The sequence below is a fragment of the Hesperophylax consimilis genome, unplaced genomic scaffold (assembly GCF_061612785.1).
Source record: "Hesperophylax consimilis isolate HC1 unplaced genomic scaffold, BYU_Hcon_1.0 scaffold_34, whole genome shotgun sequence".
Taxonomy (NCBI): domain Eukaryota; kingdom Metazoa; phylum Arthropoda; class Insecta; order Trichoptera; family Limnephilidae; genus Hesperophylax; species Hesperophylax consimilis.
The window spans coordinates 1,892,791-1,910,473 of NW_028301264.1; the positions used below are offsets into that span (position 1 = coordinate 1,892,791).

General features: G+C 42.7%; 3 protein-coding genes across 4 annotated transcripts in view; 1 reads left to right on the forward strand and 2 right to left on the reverse strand.

Moving 5' to 3' along the window:
- The window catches only part of LOC149409174 (proto-oncogene tyrosine-protein kinase ROS-like), a 264,442-nt gene that overhangs the window by 140,903 nt on the left and 105,856 nt on the right, over positions 1-17,683 (forward strand). Inside the window, exons 19-21 of the mRNA XM_089650093.1 lie at positions 6,997-7,183; positions 7,546-7,821; positions 8,426-8,640. Coding sequence (XP_089506219.1) covers positions 6,997-7,183; positions 7,546-7,821; positions 8,426-8,640 — 678 coding nt within the window. The remainder of the gene's footprint in view (positions 1-6,996; positions 7,184-7,545; positions 7,822-8,425; positions 8,641-17,683) is intronic.
- On the reverse strand, positions 1,870-6,528 carry LOC149409182 (uncharacterized). The gene is made up of 2 exons (XM_089650100.1): positions 4,996-6,528; positions 1,870-3,375 (listed from the first exon to the last, which is right to left on the reverse strand). The coding sequence occupies exons 1-2, from the start codon at positions 6,137-6,139 to the stop codon at positions 2,102-2,104; spliced, it is 2,418 nt and encodes an 805-aa protein (XP_089506226.1). The 5' UTR covers positions 6,140-6,528; the 3' UTR covers positions 1,870-2,101.
- On the reverse strand, positions 12,531-17,285 carry LOC149409183 (uncharacterized). Of its 2 annotated transcripts, XM_089650099.1 has the most exons (3): positions 15,941-17,285; positions 13,044-14,320; positions 12,531-12,791 (listed from the first exon to the last, which is right to left on the reverse strand). In XM_089650099.1, the coding sequence occupies exons 1-2, from the start codon at positions 17,088-17,090 to the stop codon at positions 13,047-13,049; spliced, it is 2,424 nt and encodes an 807-aa protein (XP_089506225.1). In that variant the 5' UTR covers positions 17,091-17,285; the 3' UTR covers positions 12,531-12,791; positions 13,044-13,046. The 2 variants fall into 2 exon arrangements, with proteins under 2 accessions (XP_089506225.1, XP_089506224.1); XM_089650098.1 differs by having other exon boundaries at positions 12,532-14,320.

Consider the following 17,683-nt stretch of genomic DNA (forward strand, 5'->3'; position numbering starts at 1 on the left):
GAAGAGCTTAACACTTTTCAAGAAGACATAAGTGAAGTTGAAAATGTTTTAAACAAAGAAATTTTTTTACAAGAAATCAACACTTCTTTAACTGACATTGGAGAATCTCCATTTAAACTACATGCAATACCATCCCACAGTAAGTCTAGTTACGCTAAACGGAAGTTAGATTCTGCTTGTTCAACCTTAAAGAAAAAAGTAAGTAAAGTTTTAGAAAAAGAATTTTCCCCAGTAAAATGTGATGCAAAAATACCAAGATGTATTCAAGAAAAAGCTAATGACATGGACAGGCTTGTTGAGTTGGTTAAAAAAAAATTGGAAATACAAGTTACACGCCGTGAGAGAATTCAGCTTCGAACTCTCGCTCCAACTTCGTGGAGTAGAAAAAAGGTTTAAGCTTTGGTTAAAAATTTCTACCAAAACGATGAATTTTCTCGTGTTATGCCAGGGAAAAAAGATAAAGTTAGCATAACCAAAAATGTTCATGAACAAAAAAGACTATTGCTTTGTAACCTGAATGAACTTTATGCTACCTTCAAGTTTGAATAATTTTCATGTAATTTTCATGTTCTGTCTTGTTCTTGTTGCAGATACATCATTTCCATGTAGTGACTTGTCTCTAGGACTGTTTCTTTGATATTAGTCCATTCATTCAACCTATATTACTAGCTATATACCTAAACTATAACTTGCCCAATTACAAACTAAAAATAGATATAAAAAAAATCACAAAAAGTTTAAAATGGATTTTATTTATTTTTGTATCTAGATTTAAAAAAACCTAGAACAATTCTGTATGATAAAGATTTCTTATGTTAAAAACGTTTCTACACTGTGAAGCACACAAAATACCAGGAGTTTTATTTTTTTAGGTTGTACTATGTTTATTGTAGATAAGAATAAAAAAAAATTACAAAAAGTTTGAAAAAAGTTTAAAATGGATTTTATTTATTGAAGCAAGTAAAATGCCATGAATTTTATTTTTGTATGTGATTCTATGCTATTTGTAGATATGAATAAAAAAAAAATTACTTCATTAACACTGTACCTTCCCGAGATATTGCTTTTTTGTAAAGTACCTTTTCCGTCCCAAAAATTACTTAAAAAATTACTTTTGGTAATTTTTTAAAGTCAAGTAGATAAATGTAAAGGGTTTATTTATTTTTTTCTGCAATCAGCATAGTTTTCTTGATAATATTGAAAATTTTCATTGCATTTGCACTATAAATGACAAAGATACAATTTTTTTTCATTGAAGGTACAAGCTCTTCCGGAGTGCTCGGAATATGTAAAAACGCTTATTTTGCCCAAACTTCAACTGCCCATAAAAAAAAAAACGAGTTGAGGTAGGAAGGTAAAATTTGGTATATTTTCTTATCTATATGGAAGGATTAAAAATTTAAAGTTTCATCAAAATCTGAGATGGTGGGTGACAAATCCAAAATTTTCTGGATGATTTGGTGCGGATTGACCCAAAAGTAAAGCGTCCCCTATGCGACTTTTGTTTACGGCATTCTTTCTCATTAGTTCTCACCAGGCAGTGATTGCCTAGGTTTTAAATGAGGTTAGGTACATAATATAAGTTTTATTGGTAGGTAAACCTATTTTATTTTATTCTCTTGGTAACGAAATAATGAAAAAGTTTTACCTTACAATAAAACTTATATTATGTACTTAGCTTTATTTAAAACCTATAAAGTGAGATAAACATTACCATTTTGCAGCCTAATCGACGTTTCTTACCAATTTCGTGTGTAATTCTTAGTTTAAATTTCCCGCCAATGTCACCTGCTAGTTCCAAATGCATCCTTGAGGCGGCGCCAGTAGTGGGACGCCACCAGTGACGATATAATTTCATGCTCCATTAGATCTCATCAGGCAGCCCTTGCCTAGGTTTTAAATAAAGCTAAGTACATAATATAAGTTTTATTGTAAGGTAAAACTTTTTCATTATGTAGCATAGGCTTTATTTAAAACCTATAAAGTGAGATATTGTTTGTTATCGCCTGGTGACATTATGCTAATGTGAATCAAATATAATATTTAAATTTATTTGCTAAAAAGAAAATAGGGGCAAGATTTCCAGAAATCAGCTAACCAGTTACAGAGGTTGAAAAAGGTCAGCAACAGATGGGTCGGTGTTGACTCGGCCAGCCGATTCTGCAATTTCCCTTCTATAGAACCTGGCAAAGGTATTGGGACTTCTCCAGTTACCACGTGACAGTATATCGTCCAGCTTATAATTCTGCAGCCAGTTCAGAGATGCCACTGCTGAACGGATGCTGCCAGGTGGATCCTCTACACCAGCATCCCTGAGGACTGTCCTAATCCAACCTGCAATTACTGCCCTGGAGGCCGCTTTCACTGTCCCACAAGTTGTAATAAATAGGCTAGGTAGTATCGCCTGCGCTCTCCGTTCCTTTGACAGTTCTATGACCTTTTCCGTCCAATAGACAGGGTCTATGTTCCTAGACTCCGAGCGAGCCAGTCTCCACCCTGATTGTTGCCAGTCTGCCGAATCTGTCTTGCCACCAAACACTGGCCAAATGGAGATGCCTTCACTGTCCACTGACAATCTTTCAGCTGTGCAATGGAGCAATGTGAGATCGTGGACTCGGCGCCCTGATGCCAAAAGCAGGATGGTGGCTGCTCTTCTTGATGCTTCAAAGAGAGTAATATGTTGAGGCAAATTCTTCTCCAGCCATGATGATACAATCCTCGGGTCCCAAATGGGGGGTTTTGAAGGCCTTAATCTAGCTAAAGATATCCCTTTTAATATCTTCTTCACTATCGGATTGGAGCTCAGCTCTCTATTGTCTTCGGGAGAGCCTAAGGTACACACCACTGACTTGTGAACTAAAATGGTACTCAGCGATAGCTTTTCTCTGATGTGTAGATCGGCTAGGAACCTGGCTAAGTCTTCAGCTTTGGGACGCGTGGCATCGAGCTGATTCTCTGACGCCCAGCGCTGCCACCTCCGCCATGCCGGAGCATAAGTGCGAAGGGTGGAACTTCTCCACCCGGATCTAAGAAGTTCCTTCTGCTGACTTGACCATCTTGTTAGGTTTTTGTCCCACCCCCACAAAGCCAAATCTCCAGAGTGAAGGACTCTACTTGAGGAGGGGGGTTGTTGGTCCTGGTGTCTATCAGTGCTTCTCCTAGATTGTGAATCGTAAGAGGTGGACCCAAGGCCCGACACTTCAGATCCGCTCTCCAAAATGCCCTTTCCCAACGAGGAGCCACTACCAAGTATAATCCCCTTGCTCTGTTCAGGTGGCAAAGAACCCTCGGCATGAGGCACGGGGGAGGGAAGATCCAAGCCAGCTGATAGTCCCAGTCCCTGCTCCAAGCATTGTGGTAGTCTGCCTCGTCGTCCTGAAAATCAAGAGAAACATACCTTTGAACCACATGCGCTGTCCTAGAGCCAAATAGGTCTATTTCGGGTCGTCCCCATTTTCTGAATGCTACCTCTGTGAACGAGGGTAGCAAGTGCCATTCGGGTACAGCACGATGACGAGATAGACAGTCCGCTACTTCATTGAAACGACCGGGTAAGTATTGTGCTGTCATGGAGACACAGTGTTTATCCAAAACATCTAGCACTAGTCGAGTACAGCTCAGGAGTTGAGTTGATCTGGTACCACCCTCCTTGCGGAGATAAGATACGACAGACCTGTTATCCGACTGGATCAGAAGACCCGAGCCAGATAGCTCAAGCGCGTGAGGAGACAAGGCAGCCAACACGGCGAGCATCTCCTTTACATTGGAGTGAAGATTCAGCTGGTCATCAGCCCACACACCGCTGAGAAGCTTTTCGTCCAGCTGGGCACCCCAACCCTGATCAGAGGCATCGGTTGTCAGGTAATGCTCAAACAGCGGCAGATGTATAGGTGACGTCAGGGTGAGCGATCGAACCCACCATCTCAATTCCCGAGCGGTAGCTGCCGGAATTGGTGATGACTCCCAAGGGTGGTAGTGTCTGAGTCCTAAGCACCCTTTCTGTATGTACCGGCTGTTGAGCCTGCCTCTTGGAACTGCAAAACTAGCAAAGTTTAAAGAGCCCAAGAGGCTGCGCCCCTTATCTAGTGACCACCTACCCGTCTGAATAAAACCCTTTAACAAATAAGATAGGGCTGAAACCTTGTTCTGAGGGAGAGACTTTTCATTAGTTAGAGTATTCCAGCTGATACCAAGAAATTGAACTTGTTGTGATGGTTCTAATATTGACTTATCAAATTGTATATGCCATCCCAAGCCTTGCAAAAACTCCACCATTTCAATAGACTGGTGTTTTAAAGTAGGCAGGCATTGGTTTACTAATAAAAAATCATCCAGATACACTAGAATTCTCATCCCTCTCTTCCGCAGTTCCTGCGCTAACCAGTTAGTGAAGGTTGCGAATGCCTTAGGTGCGGTGGCCAAGCCAAAGGGGAGGGATGTCATCTGCAAGAGTTCATTCCTATAGATAAGTCTAAGGAAACATCTATGCTGCTCACTCACAGGTACATGAAAGTAAGCATGTGTGAGGTCCACTTTAACCATCCAGTCATTCGGTTGTAGAAAAGTAGGAACTCGATAAACGTTTACCAGACGAAATTTACTGACAGTCAGAAAATTGTTTAAATACTTTAAGTTAAAGACCGGCCTCTTTGAGCCATCTGATTTGGGGACCAGAAACATGTTAGAAATAAATGAGGGAGTGGCAGGTGCCGACTCTAAAACCTTAAGGGCTTTGAGTTTTTCTATTTGTTCTGTCATTGCCACAGAAGTCTTAGTGGCGAAAGGGGAGTTAAAGAAATCAATATTATTATTTAGTGGAGGTTTTGATGAAAATGGAATTCGGTAGCCATCTAACATCTTAAGGATGATAGTAGGGGCGCCAAGGTTCCTCCACTCACCTGCGAATGAGCGCAACTGACCCCCTTGAAAAGAGGGCCCACTGTTAAAACCTCTTACGGTCTGGCTTCCCTGCTCTTTCCTTGGGCCGGAACCTACCTCGGGGAGGGAAAGCTTTAGCGGCCCTACGGGCTGGTTCCGGACCTCGACTCTCAGGGTGCTCCCTTCTCGCGATGGTTCTTCCCTGCTGCACTCTAGGACGAAAGGGCTGCGAGCTCTGCACAGTCACAGGTTTAACGGGTGGAGCTGGTCGCGACGTGCTAGGCTGAGGAGCGAGGCACTTCTTCACTCCCCCTAACTTATCCAGCTGGGCCGACAGGAGGTTCGGGTCAAAGAGATATTCCGATGTGGGCGGAATCTTCCGTAAGGCATCTCGGACGTATCCGTCACTGATGCCTCGCAATGCCCCCTCTCGTCGATACTCAATGTGGCTAGCCCGTTTTCCGCAGACCATCTGCATGATGTCTTTGGACACCTTCTGGGACTCAGACCCCGCCGCGAAGAGAGACTGCACCTTCTCGAAAAGAGTGGAAGTGCTCAGCTTCGTGCCCGGTTCCGCACTCCAGTTGACCAGCTCCTGCAAGGAGGCCTTCAGGAGATCAGCCTGCAGGGAAAGAGCATTGGACAGGGAGCCGCAGAAGGAGTCCGTTGAGGTACTGGCCGATTCCTCCTGAGCTAGGCGCTTCAATTCAGGGTTCAATGCCAACATTGAGAAGAGGGGGGTTGCGGCATACGACTTCTGGATCTCGAGGTAGCGGACATTGTTCCAGTTGGCCGTCCCCAGATGCTGAAGGAGCTCCACTTTTTTCACCCTCCCTGGGTCGGCCGATGGTATCTTCGGCTGCTTTAGGTCAGTTGTCCACTCCCCGAGATCCAAGTCGCGAGACGGCTTATTCGGATGGATGAGTCCCATTCCCAAATCTCCTGCCAATTCCTCCCGAAGCGACGCAGGGGTGTCCAGGGAGATGCTGTCCTCGTCATCGTCGTCCGAGGCGCCACGGACGGGAGCCTCCGAACGCTTCTCTAGCAGCAGACGCAACATTTCCTGCATCTGGGACATCTGCTGTGTTAACAGGTCAATTCGCGGGTCGGCGGGAGCTAATTCACAAACCCTCTGCCTTTTGGCTTTGTCTTCCGCGCAGACCCTCGAACGCTTTCCCCGCGTGTCCGTGTGGATCACCTTCATGACTTCCGCCCTCGAAAATTCGGCTTCCCCGCTCTCGGAACGTTCGGAATCCGACATAATCGCGAAAACACAAAGAAACCACAAAAAAACACTAAACAAAAACACACGAAACTCTATAAATCGCAATTTTACGGAGTTCGAACAGTCACACTGTTAATAACCTCGAAAAAAAATATGTAAATTTTGCGCAAATACTGAAAAACAGGTTATTTTACGGTATTTGATGTTTGTAAACAAACCAAACGTGTTTGACCTTCGCAAAATAAATGCTAATGAAGCATGAAATTATAGCGTCACTGGTGGCGTCCCACTACTGGCGCCGCCTCAAGGATGCATTTGGAACTAGCAGGTGACATTGGCGGGAGATTTAAACTAAGAATTACACACGAAATTGGTAAGAAACGTCGATTTGGCTGCAAAATGGTAATGTTTATCTCACTTTATAGGTTTTAAATAAAGCCTATGCTACATAATGTAATTTTTGCGCAAATACTGAAAAACAGGTTATTTTAAGGTATTTTATGTTTGTAAACAAACCAAACGTGTTTGATCTTCGCAAAATAAATGCTAATGAAACATGAAATTATATCGTCACTGGTGGCGTCCCACTACTGGCGCCGCCTCAAGGATGCATTTGGAACTAGCAGGTGACATTGGCGGGAGATTTAAACTAAGAATTACACACGAAATTGGTAAGAAACGTCGATTTGGCTGCAAAATGGTAATGTTTTATCTCACTTTATAGGTTTTAAATAAAGCCTATGCTACATAATATATCTTGATATGTATTATCCTTGACGATATTTTAAACATCATTTTACCGTTGACACATGGAGGTATTTATATTTGACGGAAGTTCAGCATTCCAGTAGTTAAATGAATACAAATTATTAACAGTGACTTATTGTTGGTAGGAACGACACGGAAGCCAGTGTGGTATTCCGCTGGGACCGCCCCATCCACATGAATGGCATTGTACGCGGGTACAATGTGCACTGCTGGTACAGTGGAGGGGGGGCCCCCTCCCCCACTGTCTTACCCCCGCAGCAGTACGAACACACCTTGAGGGGCGTCCACACCAACGTGACTTACTACTGCCAGGTACCACATTGCAAATCCACAAGAAGTATCAATCTCTATATCTCTCCCCCCCCCCTTCCCACACACAAATCTAAACTGATATACCAATTAACCTTCATCACCATCTGGAACCATTTCCTAATGACATTATTGTTTTAACCCCCTGTGCGCCGCCGTTGCCGATAGGCATAATTAAAAATATTGCTTCTCTGAATATATGTAGCTACTCGAAACACAAGTTATTGCGAAAATAGATCAACTGGGTCACGGCGAAAATTTATGCGCATAAAATAATTTTAGAATTTATAGAAGGCAAAAAAATAACTGTTTATGGTTCATATTTATGATTATTATAAAGTTCACAAGTCATTGTAATTTTGTAGGTCCAAGCTTTCACCGACGCAAGCTACGGTCCCAAAACGCACATAGTTTCCTCGGCCACCGACACCGAATCGCCCGTTCCAAGGCTGGCCATCTCCTTCTTTGACTCCATCAAGGTGGCGGACCTGGACTTAGGCGAAGGGCACACCTACACCGTCTCCCGGAGTCCGGGGAAGCCCGAGGACTTTGCCGTGTCCCTGAGAGAGGGGATGATCTTCTGGATGAACCAGGAGCAGGAGATCTATGTGTCGCGGATGGACAAGACGGGACACACTAAGGTGCTCAATTGCTATGTTTATAATATTTTCACGTTTTACTTGTAACAGCTTGACACAGATAATATTGATTGAAGAGATATGACATTATAGCTTTCTTGTATCTAAACTCCACACAGTTAAATAAACACCAACTACCTCTGTAAAAGTATTACAAACAGCAATTTATGTACAAGCAAGTTACTAAAAGACTAAGTTCTGATATATATTGTTAAAATAAAATAGAATTTTGGATATTCTTGTTTCTCCTCATTGGTAGTTTGTTACTCATTGCTGAGGATCGTGACCCCCACTCCAATTTCCATGGCGGACAAGGCTCCTTCACTCCTCGCGACTCTGCGTTGCGTGGAGAGCTGCGGACAGTGACGTACCGTCGCCACTGATACTTGTCACTCCGGCGCATTGGTTACCTTTCTCTGCTTCTCTTGCCTCCCACTTTGCCAGTGACTTAGTTTCTCCAAGTCCTCAATTTGGTGACCAACATGTGATTGGCATATGAAAAGCTATAAGGTTTATTAAATCAGGGCTGTCTTCAATACCATTAACAATTTTTAAAATATGTTTCTTTTACTTAGAAATTTCATAAAAATAAATTTTGTTTTTCCAGGTGTTGTCAATCAACGGTACCGCCCTGAGTCTGACTGTTGACTGGGTGGCCCGGATGCTGTACTGGTCCCAGGTGGAAAACTCCCCTGACCAGTACGAGTGCATGCTGTATCGCATGGACCTAAACATATATGACAGGGACGGACTGGTCAAGCTGGAGAGGATCCTGCAGAGAAATCGCAACATCAAGAGATTGCAGGTGTCGCCTGTTACAAGGTAAAATATTAAAGCTGCATCTCTATTTTTTCACTTAACTTCACTCTGTAACCTTTCACTTTAAAACATCATTTTTCACTTAAAACAATAACCTTCATTTTGAAAATTATCACTTTGTAACTTCATTTTAAACTTTTGCATTTTATAAGTTTACACTATAATATACACAAATAGTTGTAATATATAAGTAATTAATAATAAGTTTTCCTCTCATAAGCACAAGCATCAGCTTTATTAGGAGATTGTATCTTGTAATAAAATTTATGGATATATAAAAATAAAATTAAATTTTAAGAAAAATTGAGAAAAAAGAGATAAGGCTGGTAATTTGATGACAAAATTATTTATCTTTTTTTACTCCTACCACCATGTAGAATCCAGTGGCGGCTCGTGACTTTTGGCAAATCTAGAGTGCTAATATTACAAAAATGCACGACCAAACAGAAATTTCCTGAAAAACATATTAATTAATTGTTTCAAACTTTGTGACTCTCCTGATGTTATTTTAAAAACAACATGACACTGCTATGTTTGTAACGAACTCATATTTTTGGAAGCCAAATTTGCATGTATCTTGGAAAAGGCTATTTCTGCATTCTTATTGCCAAATCTGCCACTTCTAAATCTGATTTTATAATGTCAGAAATGTATGTTTTGATGATGGATTTTGTTGAGTTTCGGGAGCCACGTAGGGGGCCAATATTGAGTTGCCGGCAGTCAGCTTCAGTGGTAGAATCAGGAGACACATGGATTAGCTCAGTTGGGGTCGGCAATTATGCCTTTACACGGGGGACAGATTCAACAATTCAACTCCACTCTCTCGTCAAATGAAACGCTACAATGGGATGATTCATGAGTGTATTTACAGTTAAACAAGCACACACATAGTATAACACAAAAGGGGTACGTAATATACATCCAAAAATAAATCCTGACTGATTGAATTTAACAAATCTATCTCTCATTTTGGTTTCGTCTGGCAGACGTTTGCGACAGGCTTTTAAATAGGCACATAATGGGCAAAGGTTTGGTGTATGCTTACGTGTGATGTTCCATGAATGCGGGGGTTGCTCGGGCCAGCGAGGAGTTACTTCCAGAACATTGTAGAGTGGAAAACAAGGTGATTCTCGTCCACACGCGCAATCGCGCGCGTGTTAGGCTGGGCGTTGCTATGGGCCTGCGCGGAGAGCGTAGTGTCGAGGCCGAGTCTAGAGTTTTTTTTTTTTTTTTTTTATTAACGACAATTATAATTACAAAGTTAAGTATATTATTCGCAGTCCTCCTCACTAGGTATTCCTGTTTCGAGGCGGACTGTAGGTTTTTGTATAGGTGTAGATCGTGATTTCCTTGTTAATTTCTACAAAAAAAAAATTAAAAAATTGTCTTCACATTTGTTCAGTTCATAATTTTATTGATTTCCTCATCTTCATGTTTACTTAGCCATAATTTGATTTCGTTTTTAAACTTTTGTGTCTCCGTTGTGTTTTTGAGTTCAATTGGGAGGGCATTATATAGTTTTGTAGCATGGAAATGATGATTTTTCTGGCCAAAAGACGTATTTAATTTTGGGATGTTCAGTAGTTTTGAGGATTTCTTCCTTGTAATATAGTTGTGTTGGTCAGCAGGGTACTCATATTTTTCTGTAAATTTGATTAGTGCATTTTTTGAGTATAGTTTTATAATACTGAACACTTTAAAATTTTTAAAAATGTCTTTTGATGGAGTTCTTATGGGTACTTTCAGAATTATTTTTATTATTGCTTTTTGAGTTTTAATAAGCTGCTTCATGTGGATGTTTGAGGCAGATCCCCATCCAATAATCCCATATTCTATGCGTGATTGACTGAGAGCATAGTATACCTTATATAAATCATTTATACTTAGTACATTGCGTATATTTCTAAAGTAGTACATGAGCTTTGTGAGTTTCTTTGTAATTTTTTTTTTTTTTTTTTTTTTTTTTTTTACAGTATTACCGCACAAGAGTCCCAACTGCTCCCGTCTGGAGCCAGTGAGACTATGGCATCCCCAATTGGGGTATGTTGTGAGGCTGAGGGTATTGGGGAGGGGAGGGAGATGGGGAAGAGGAAGGTGGGGAAGTACCTGGCTATTCAGATCTGGTCACCAAACACGGCTAAAGCCATTTCAAGCAACGTTTCAATTCTGAATGGTGGTCTTACACCAGGGCGATACTGAGAGTATCTTCCACTCTGGAACGTGCCGCTAATGGGACCCTATTCCCCTCGGTCACTTTTAACTGTGTCATACTTCGAATAAGAACTACCAACATTGTCTTCATTTTTTCACCGCACATTTTTATTGGCAACTATCTTTATGTATGATCGCAAGATTCTTAGCGCAGTTGGTAGAGCATTGTCCCGGAAAGACAAGGGTCCTGGGTTCGAGTCCCAGATGTGACCGTTTCCTTTTCTGATTTTTCTGTTTCAGATTTTCGTTTAAAAATCACTAATATTGTCTTCAATATTTAAATATTACAATTTGAGGTTTTACTCAATAAAGTTATTCCGAAAAATAAATATTCATTCTAGACTTGCAGAAAAGTCAACAGATGTCGCACATTAAAAATAAAAAATAAGATAGGTTTATCTAAAAGACGCTGTCTGGATTGCATTTAGTTCGGGTTGATTTTATGGTCTATCGTGTCAAAGGCCTTTTGCAGGTCTATAAAAATTGCCAAAGATTTATTTCCCTGGTCTAAGTTTTTTGTGATCGTATTTATGATATCGTCTATGGCGTCGGCAGTACTCAAGTTTTTTCTAAAACCGTACTGAGATTTCGATATTAGGTTATTATCTTCTAGGTAAATCATAAGTTGTTTTTTTAGTACTTTTTCCAATATTTTAGAAAAGGTACTGAGAAGGCTTATTGGTCGATAGTTATTGATATCATTTTTACATCCTTGTTTATAAATAGGTATAACAGTAGCTTCTTTAAGGGATGTGGGAAATACGCTTTTAGCTATAGATAGATTGATAAGGTGTGTCAGCAGGAAGGTAATTTCTTCACTGAGATGTTTTATTGCATTGGTTGAGATTACATCATCCCCTGATGACACATTTGGTTTTAGGGAAGTAATTATGTTTTTGATTTCGTCAGCGGTTATTTGTTTGAAATTAAGTTCTCTTTCCAGATTTCGAGCTTCATTTGGTTTTTCTGCATCATTTTTAACACGAAATGTAATTTGTTTGGCTAATTTTGATCCAACATTTGTAAAAAAATCATTAACATGATTGTACGGGACCAAGTTAGTGAAGCCCGCACAAATACTGTAAATTCAATAGGGCACCGGCACACATTGACACCTTGATCTGAGAGTTTTTGCAGGGGCAGTAGGAAAACATTAAATTAAACAAGTATTACTTTCCCGAGTACTCTTGGATGAGAACGGGGACCTTAGGCGTGCTGAGCACTGAGAAGGGAAGTTGAGGGGTAGGGAGGGGAGGAACAAGAAGGAATAATATTACTTACAGGTGTTCAAAATAAACAATGTTTGCAAGTTTTTTATATGATTTTTATTTTTTGTACATTCGTAGCGTAATGTTGTAAGGCGTATTACACTGCCTAGAAATTATTTATTAAGCATGAAACACTAACACCATTTTAACAAAACATATATAATATGGTCATGAAAAATTAACACGTTTTCCTACATTGCTGTCTGTAATATCATCTCTAAAGGTAACTTACTGTTAACTCAAAACCTGTTTAAAACGCCTCGACATCGGCAGCAGAATTTGGATTTTCTGGTTCATTCCAATCAACGCTAATACTCATTCCTATTCTTCCTGAAAGCATTAAAGCAGTTAATTAATATATTTATTGGTTTTGCCAATGTTTTCGTTTCAATTGATCGATTCATAACACTTTTTCAACACAAGCATTTGGCCGGTGACATTGTTAATGAATTACATGTAAAATGAAAAAGTTTTACCTTACAATAAAACTTATATTATGTACTTAGCTTTATTTAAAACCTATAAAGTGAGATAAACATTACCATTTTGCAGCCAAATCGACGTTTCTTACCAAGTTCGTGTGTAATTCTTAGTTTAAATCTCCCGCCAATGTCACCTGCTAGTTCCTAATGCATCCTTCAGGCGGCGCCAGTAGTGGGGACGCCATCAATGATGCTATAATTTCGTGTTTCATTAGATCTCATCAGGCAGCCCTTGCCTAGGTTTTAAATAAAGCTAAGTACATAATATAAGTTTTATTGTAAGGTAAAACTTTTTCATTATGTAGCATAGGCTTTATTTAAAACCTATAAAGTGAGATATTGTTTGTTATCGCCTGGTGACATTATGCTAATGTGAATCAAATATAATATTTAAATTTATTTGCTAAAAAGAAAATAGGGGCAAGATTTCCAGAAATCAGCTAACCAGTTACAGAGGTTGAAAAAGGTCAGCAACAGATGGGTCGGTGTTGACTCGGCCAGCCGATTCTGCAATTTCCCTTCTATAGAACCTGGCAAAGGTATTGGGACTTCTCCAGTTACCACGTGACAGTATATCGTCCAGCTTATAATTCTGCAGCCAGTTCAGAGATGCCACTGCTGAACGGATGCTGCCAGGTGGATCCTCTACACCAGCATCCCTGAGGACTGTCCTAATCCAACCTGCAATTACTGCCCTGGAGGCCGCTTTCACTGTCCCACAAGTTGTAATAAATAGGCTAGGTAGTATCGCCTGCGCTCTCCGTTCCTTTGACAGTTCTATGACCTTTTCCGTCCAATAGACAGGGTCTATGTTCCTAGACTCCGAGCGAGCCAGTCTCCACCCTGATTGTTGCCAGTCTGCCGAATCTGTCTTGCCACCAAACACTGGCCAAATGGAGATGCCTTCACTGTCCACTGACAATCTTTCAGCTGTGCAATGGAGCAATGTGAGATCGTGGACTCGGCGCCCTGATGCCAAAAGCAGGATGGTGGCTGCTCTCCTTGATGCTTCAAAGAGAGTAATATGTTGAGGCAAATTCTTCTCCAGCCATGATGATACAATCCTCGGGTCCCAAATGGGGGGTTTTGAAGGCCTTAATCTAGCTAAAGATATCCCTTTTAATATCTTCTTCACTATCGGATTGGAGCTCAGCTCTCTATTGTCTTCGGGAGAGCCTAAGGTACACACCACTGACTTGTGAACTAAAATGGTACTCAGCGATAGCTTTTCTCTGATGTGTAGATCGGCTAGGAACCTGGCTAAGTCTTCAGCTTTGGGACGCGTGGCATCGAGCTGATTCTCTGACGCCCAGCGCTGCCACCTCCGCCATGCCGGAGCATAAGTGCGAAGGGTGGAACTTCTCCACCCGGATCTAAGAAGTTCCTTCTGCTGACTTGACCATCTTGTTAGGTTTTTGTCCCACCCCCACAAAGCCAAATCTCCAGAGTGAAGGACTCTACTTGAGGAGGGGGGTTGTTGGTCCTGGTGTCTATCAGTGCTTCTCCTAGATTGTGAATCGTAAGAGGTGGACCCAAGGCCCGACACTTCAGATCCGCTCTCCAAAATGCCCTTTCCCAACGAGGAGCCACTACCAGGTATAATCCCCTTGCCCTGTTCAGGTGGCAAAGAACCCTTGGCATGAGGCACGGGGGAGGGAAGATCCAAGCCAGCTGATAGTCCCAGTCCCTGCTCCAAGCATTGTGGTAGTCTGCCTTGTCGTCCTGAAAATCAAGAGAAACGTACCTTTGAACCACATGCGCTGTCCTAGAGCCAAATAGGTCTATCTCGGGTCGTCCCCATTTTCTGAATGCTACCTCTGTGAAAGAGGGTAGCAGGTGCCATTCGGGTACAGCACGATGACGAGATAGACAGTCCGCTACTTCATTGAAACGACCGGGTAAGTATTGTGCTGTCATGGAGACACAGTGTTTATCCAAAACATCTAGCACTAGTCGAGTACAGCTCAGGAGTTGAGTTGACCTGGTACCACCCTCCTTGCGGAGATAAGATACGACAGACCTGTTATCCGACTGGATCAGAAGACCCGAGCCAGATAGCTCAAGCGCGTGAGGAGACAAGGCAGCCAACACGGCGAGCATCTCCTTTACATTGGAGTGAAGATTCAGCTGGTCATCAGCCCACACACCGCTGAGAAGCTTTTCGTCCAGCTGGGCACCCCAACCCTGATCAGAGGCATCGGTTGTCAAGTAATGCTCAAACAGCGGCAGATGTATAGGTGACGTCAGGGTGAGCGATCGAACCCACCATCTCAATTCCCGAGCGGTAGCTGCCGGAATTGGTGATGACTCCCAAGGGTGGTAGTGTCTGAGTCCTAAGCACCCTTTCTGTATGTGCCGGCTGTTGAGCCTGCCTCTTGGAACTGCAAAACTAGCAAAGTTTAAAGAGCCCAAGAGGCTGCGCCCCTTATCTAGTGACCACCTACCCGTCTGAATAAAACCCTTTAACAAATAAGATAGGGCTGAAACCTTGTTCTGAGGGAGAGACTTTTCATTAGTTAGAGTATTCCAGCTGATGCCAAGAAATTGAACTTGTTGTGATGGTTCTAATATTGACTTATCAAATTGTATATGCCATCCCAAGCCTTGCAAAAACTCCACCATTTCAATAGACTGGTGTTTTAAAGTAGGCAGGCATTGGTTTACTAATAAAAAATCATCCAGATACACTAGAATTCTCATCCCTCTCTTCCGCAGTTCCTGCGCTACCCAGTTAGTGAAGGTTGCGAATGCCTTAGGTGCGGTGGCCAAGCCAAAGGGGAGGGATGTCATCTGCAAGAGTTCATTCCTATAGATAAGTCTAAGGAAACATCTATGCTGCTCACTCACAGGTACATGAAAGTAAGCATGTGTGAGGTCCACTTTAACCATCCAGTCATTCGGTTGTAGAAAAGTAGGAACTCGATAAACGTTTACCAGACGAAATTTACTGACAGTCAGAAAATTGTTTAAATACTTTAAGTTAAAGACCGGCCTCTTTGAGCCATCTGATTTGGGGACCAGAAACATGTTAGAAATAAATGAGGGAGTGGCAGGTGCCGACTCTAAAACCTTAAGGGCTTTGAGTTTTTCTATTTGTTCTGTCATTGCCACAGAAGTCTTAGTGGCGAAAGGGGAGTTAAATAAATCAATATTATTATTTAGTGGAGGTTTTGATGAAAATGGAATTCGGTAGCCATCTAACATCTTAAGGATGATAGTAGGGGCACCAAGGTTCCTCCACCTACCTGCGAATGAGCGCAACTGACCCCCTTGAAAAGAGGGCCCGCTGTTAAAACCTCTTACGGTCTGGCTTCCCTGCTCTTTCCTTGGGCCGGAACCTACCTCGGGGAGGGAAAGCTTTAGCGGCCCTACGGGCTGGTTCTGGACCTCGACTCTCAGGGTGCTCCCTTCTCGCGATGGTTCTCCCCTGCTGTACTCTAGGACGAAAGGGCTGCGAGTTCTGCACAGTCACAGGTTTAACGGGAGGAGCTGGTCGCGACGTGCTAGGCTGAGGAGCGAGGCACTTCTTCACTCCCCCCAACTTATCCAGCTGGGCCGACAGGAGGTTCGGGTCAAAGAGATATTCCGATGTGGGCGGAATCTTCCGTAAGGCATCTCGGACGTATCCGTCGCTGATGCCTCGCAATGCCCCCTCTCGTCGATACTCAATGTGGCTAGCCCGTTTTCCGCAGACCATCTGCATGATGTCTTTGGACACCTTCTGGGACTCAGACCCCGCCGCGAAGAGAGACTGCACCTTCTCGAAAAGAGTGGAAGTGCTCAGCTTCGTGCCCGGTTCCGCACTCCAGTTGACCAGCTCCTGCAAGGAGGCCTTCAGGAGATCAGCCTGCAGGGAAAGAGCATTGGTCAGGGAGCCGCAGAAGGAGTCCGTTGACGTACTGGCCGATTCCTCCTGACCTAGGCGCTTCAATTCAGGGTTTAATGCCAACATTGAGAAGAGAGGGGTTGCGGCATACGACTTCTGGATCTCGAGGTAGCGGACATTGTTCCAGTTGGCCGTCCCCAGATGCTGAAGGAGCTCCACTTTTCTCACCCTCCCTGGGTCGGCCGATGGTATCTTCGGCTGCTTCAGGTCAGTTGTCCACTCCCCGAGATCCAAGTCGCGAGACGGCTTATTCGGATGGATGAGTCCCATTCCCAAATCTCCTGCCAATTCCTCCCGAAGCGACGCAGGGGTGTCCAGGGAGATGCTGTCCTCGTCATCGTCATCGTCATCCAAGGCGCCACGGACGGGAGCCTCCGAACGCTTCTCTAGCAGCAGACGCAACATTTCCTGCATCTGGGACATCTGTTGTGTTAACAGGTCAATTCGAGGGTCGGCGGGAGCTAATTCACAAACCCTCTGCCTCTTGGCCTTGTCTTCCGCGCAGACCCTTGAACGCTTGCCCCGCGTGTCCGTGTGGATCACCTTCATGACTTCCGCCCTCGAAAATTCGGCTTCCCCGCTCTCGGAACGTTCGGAATCCGACATAATCAAGAAAACACAAAGAAACCACAAAAAACACTAAACAAAAACACACGAAACTCTAATAAATCGCAATTTTACGGATTTCGAACAGTCACACTGTTAATAACCTCGAAAAAAAAATGTAAATTTTGCGCAAATACTGAAAAACAGGTTATTTTAAGGTATTTGATGTTTGTAAACAAACCAAACGTGTTTGACCTTCGCAAAATAAATGCTAATGAAACACGAAATTATAGCATCATTGATGGCGTCCCCACTACTGGCGCCGCCTGAAGGATGCATTAGGAACTAGCAGGTGACATTGGCGGGAGATTTAAACTAAGAATTACACACGAACTTGGTAAGAAACGTCGATTTGGCTGCAAAATGGTAATGTTTATCTCACTTTATAGGTTTTAAATAAAGCCTATGCTACATAATAACAAGTTTTCTCTTCTACTAACCACTCTGCGTTGCCCTGAATACCTCTTCGTAAAGATGGTAGACCCTGGTGTGAGATTTTATCAGAGTATGTGGTGCGCACAAGTAGTCAGCAATACCTAGGAAATAACCAGAACACATCATAACCTCACAAAGATCTGTATTTTATTTTCAAG

Coding starts and splice junctions, on each gene's coding strand:
- LOC149409182 (XM_089650100.1), bottom strand. CDS start 6,139: ATGTCGGATTCCGAACGTTCCGAGAGCGGGGAAGCCGAATTTTCGAGG. Junction 3,376..4,995: donor TAAAGCTTTCCCTCCCCGAG/GTAGGTTCCGGC, acceptor CTTGATTTTCAG/GACGACGAGGCAGACTACCA.
- LOC149409183 (XM_089650099.1), bottom strand. CDS start 17,090: ATGTCGGATTCCGAACGTTCCGAGAGCGGGGAAGCCGAATTTTCGAGG. Junction 14,321..15,940: donor TAAAGCTTTCCCTCCCCGAG/GTAGGTTCCGGC, acceptor CTTGATTTTCAG/GACGACAAGGCAGACTACCA.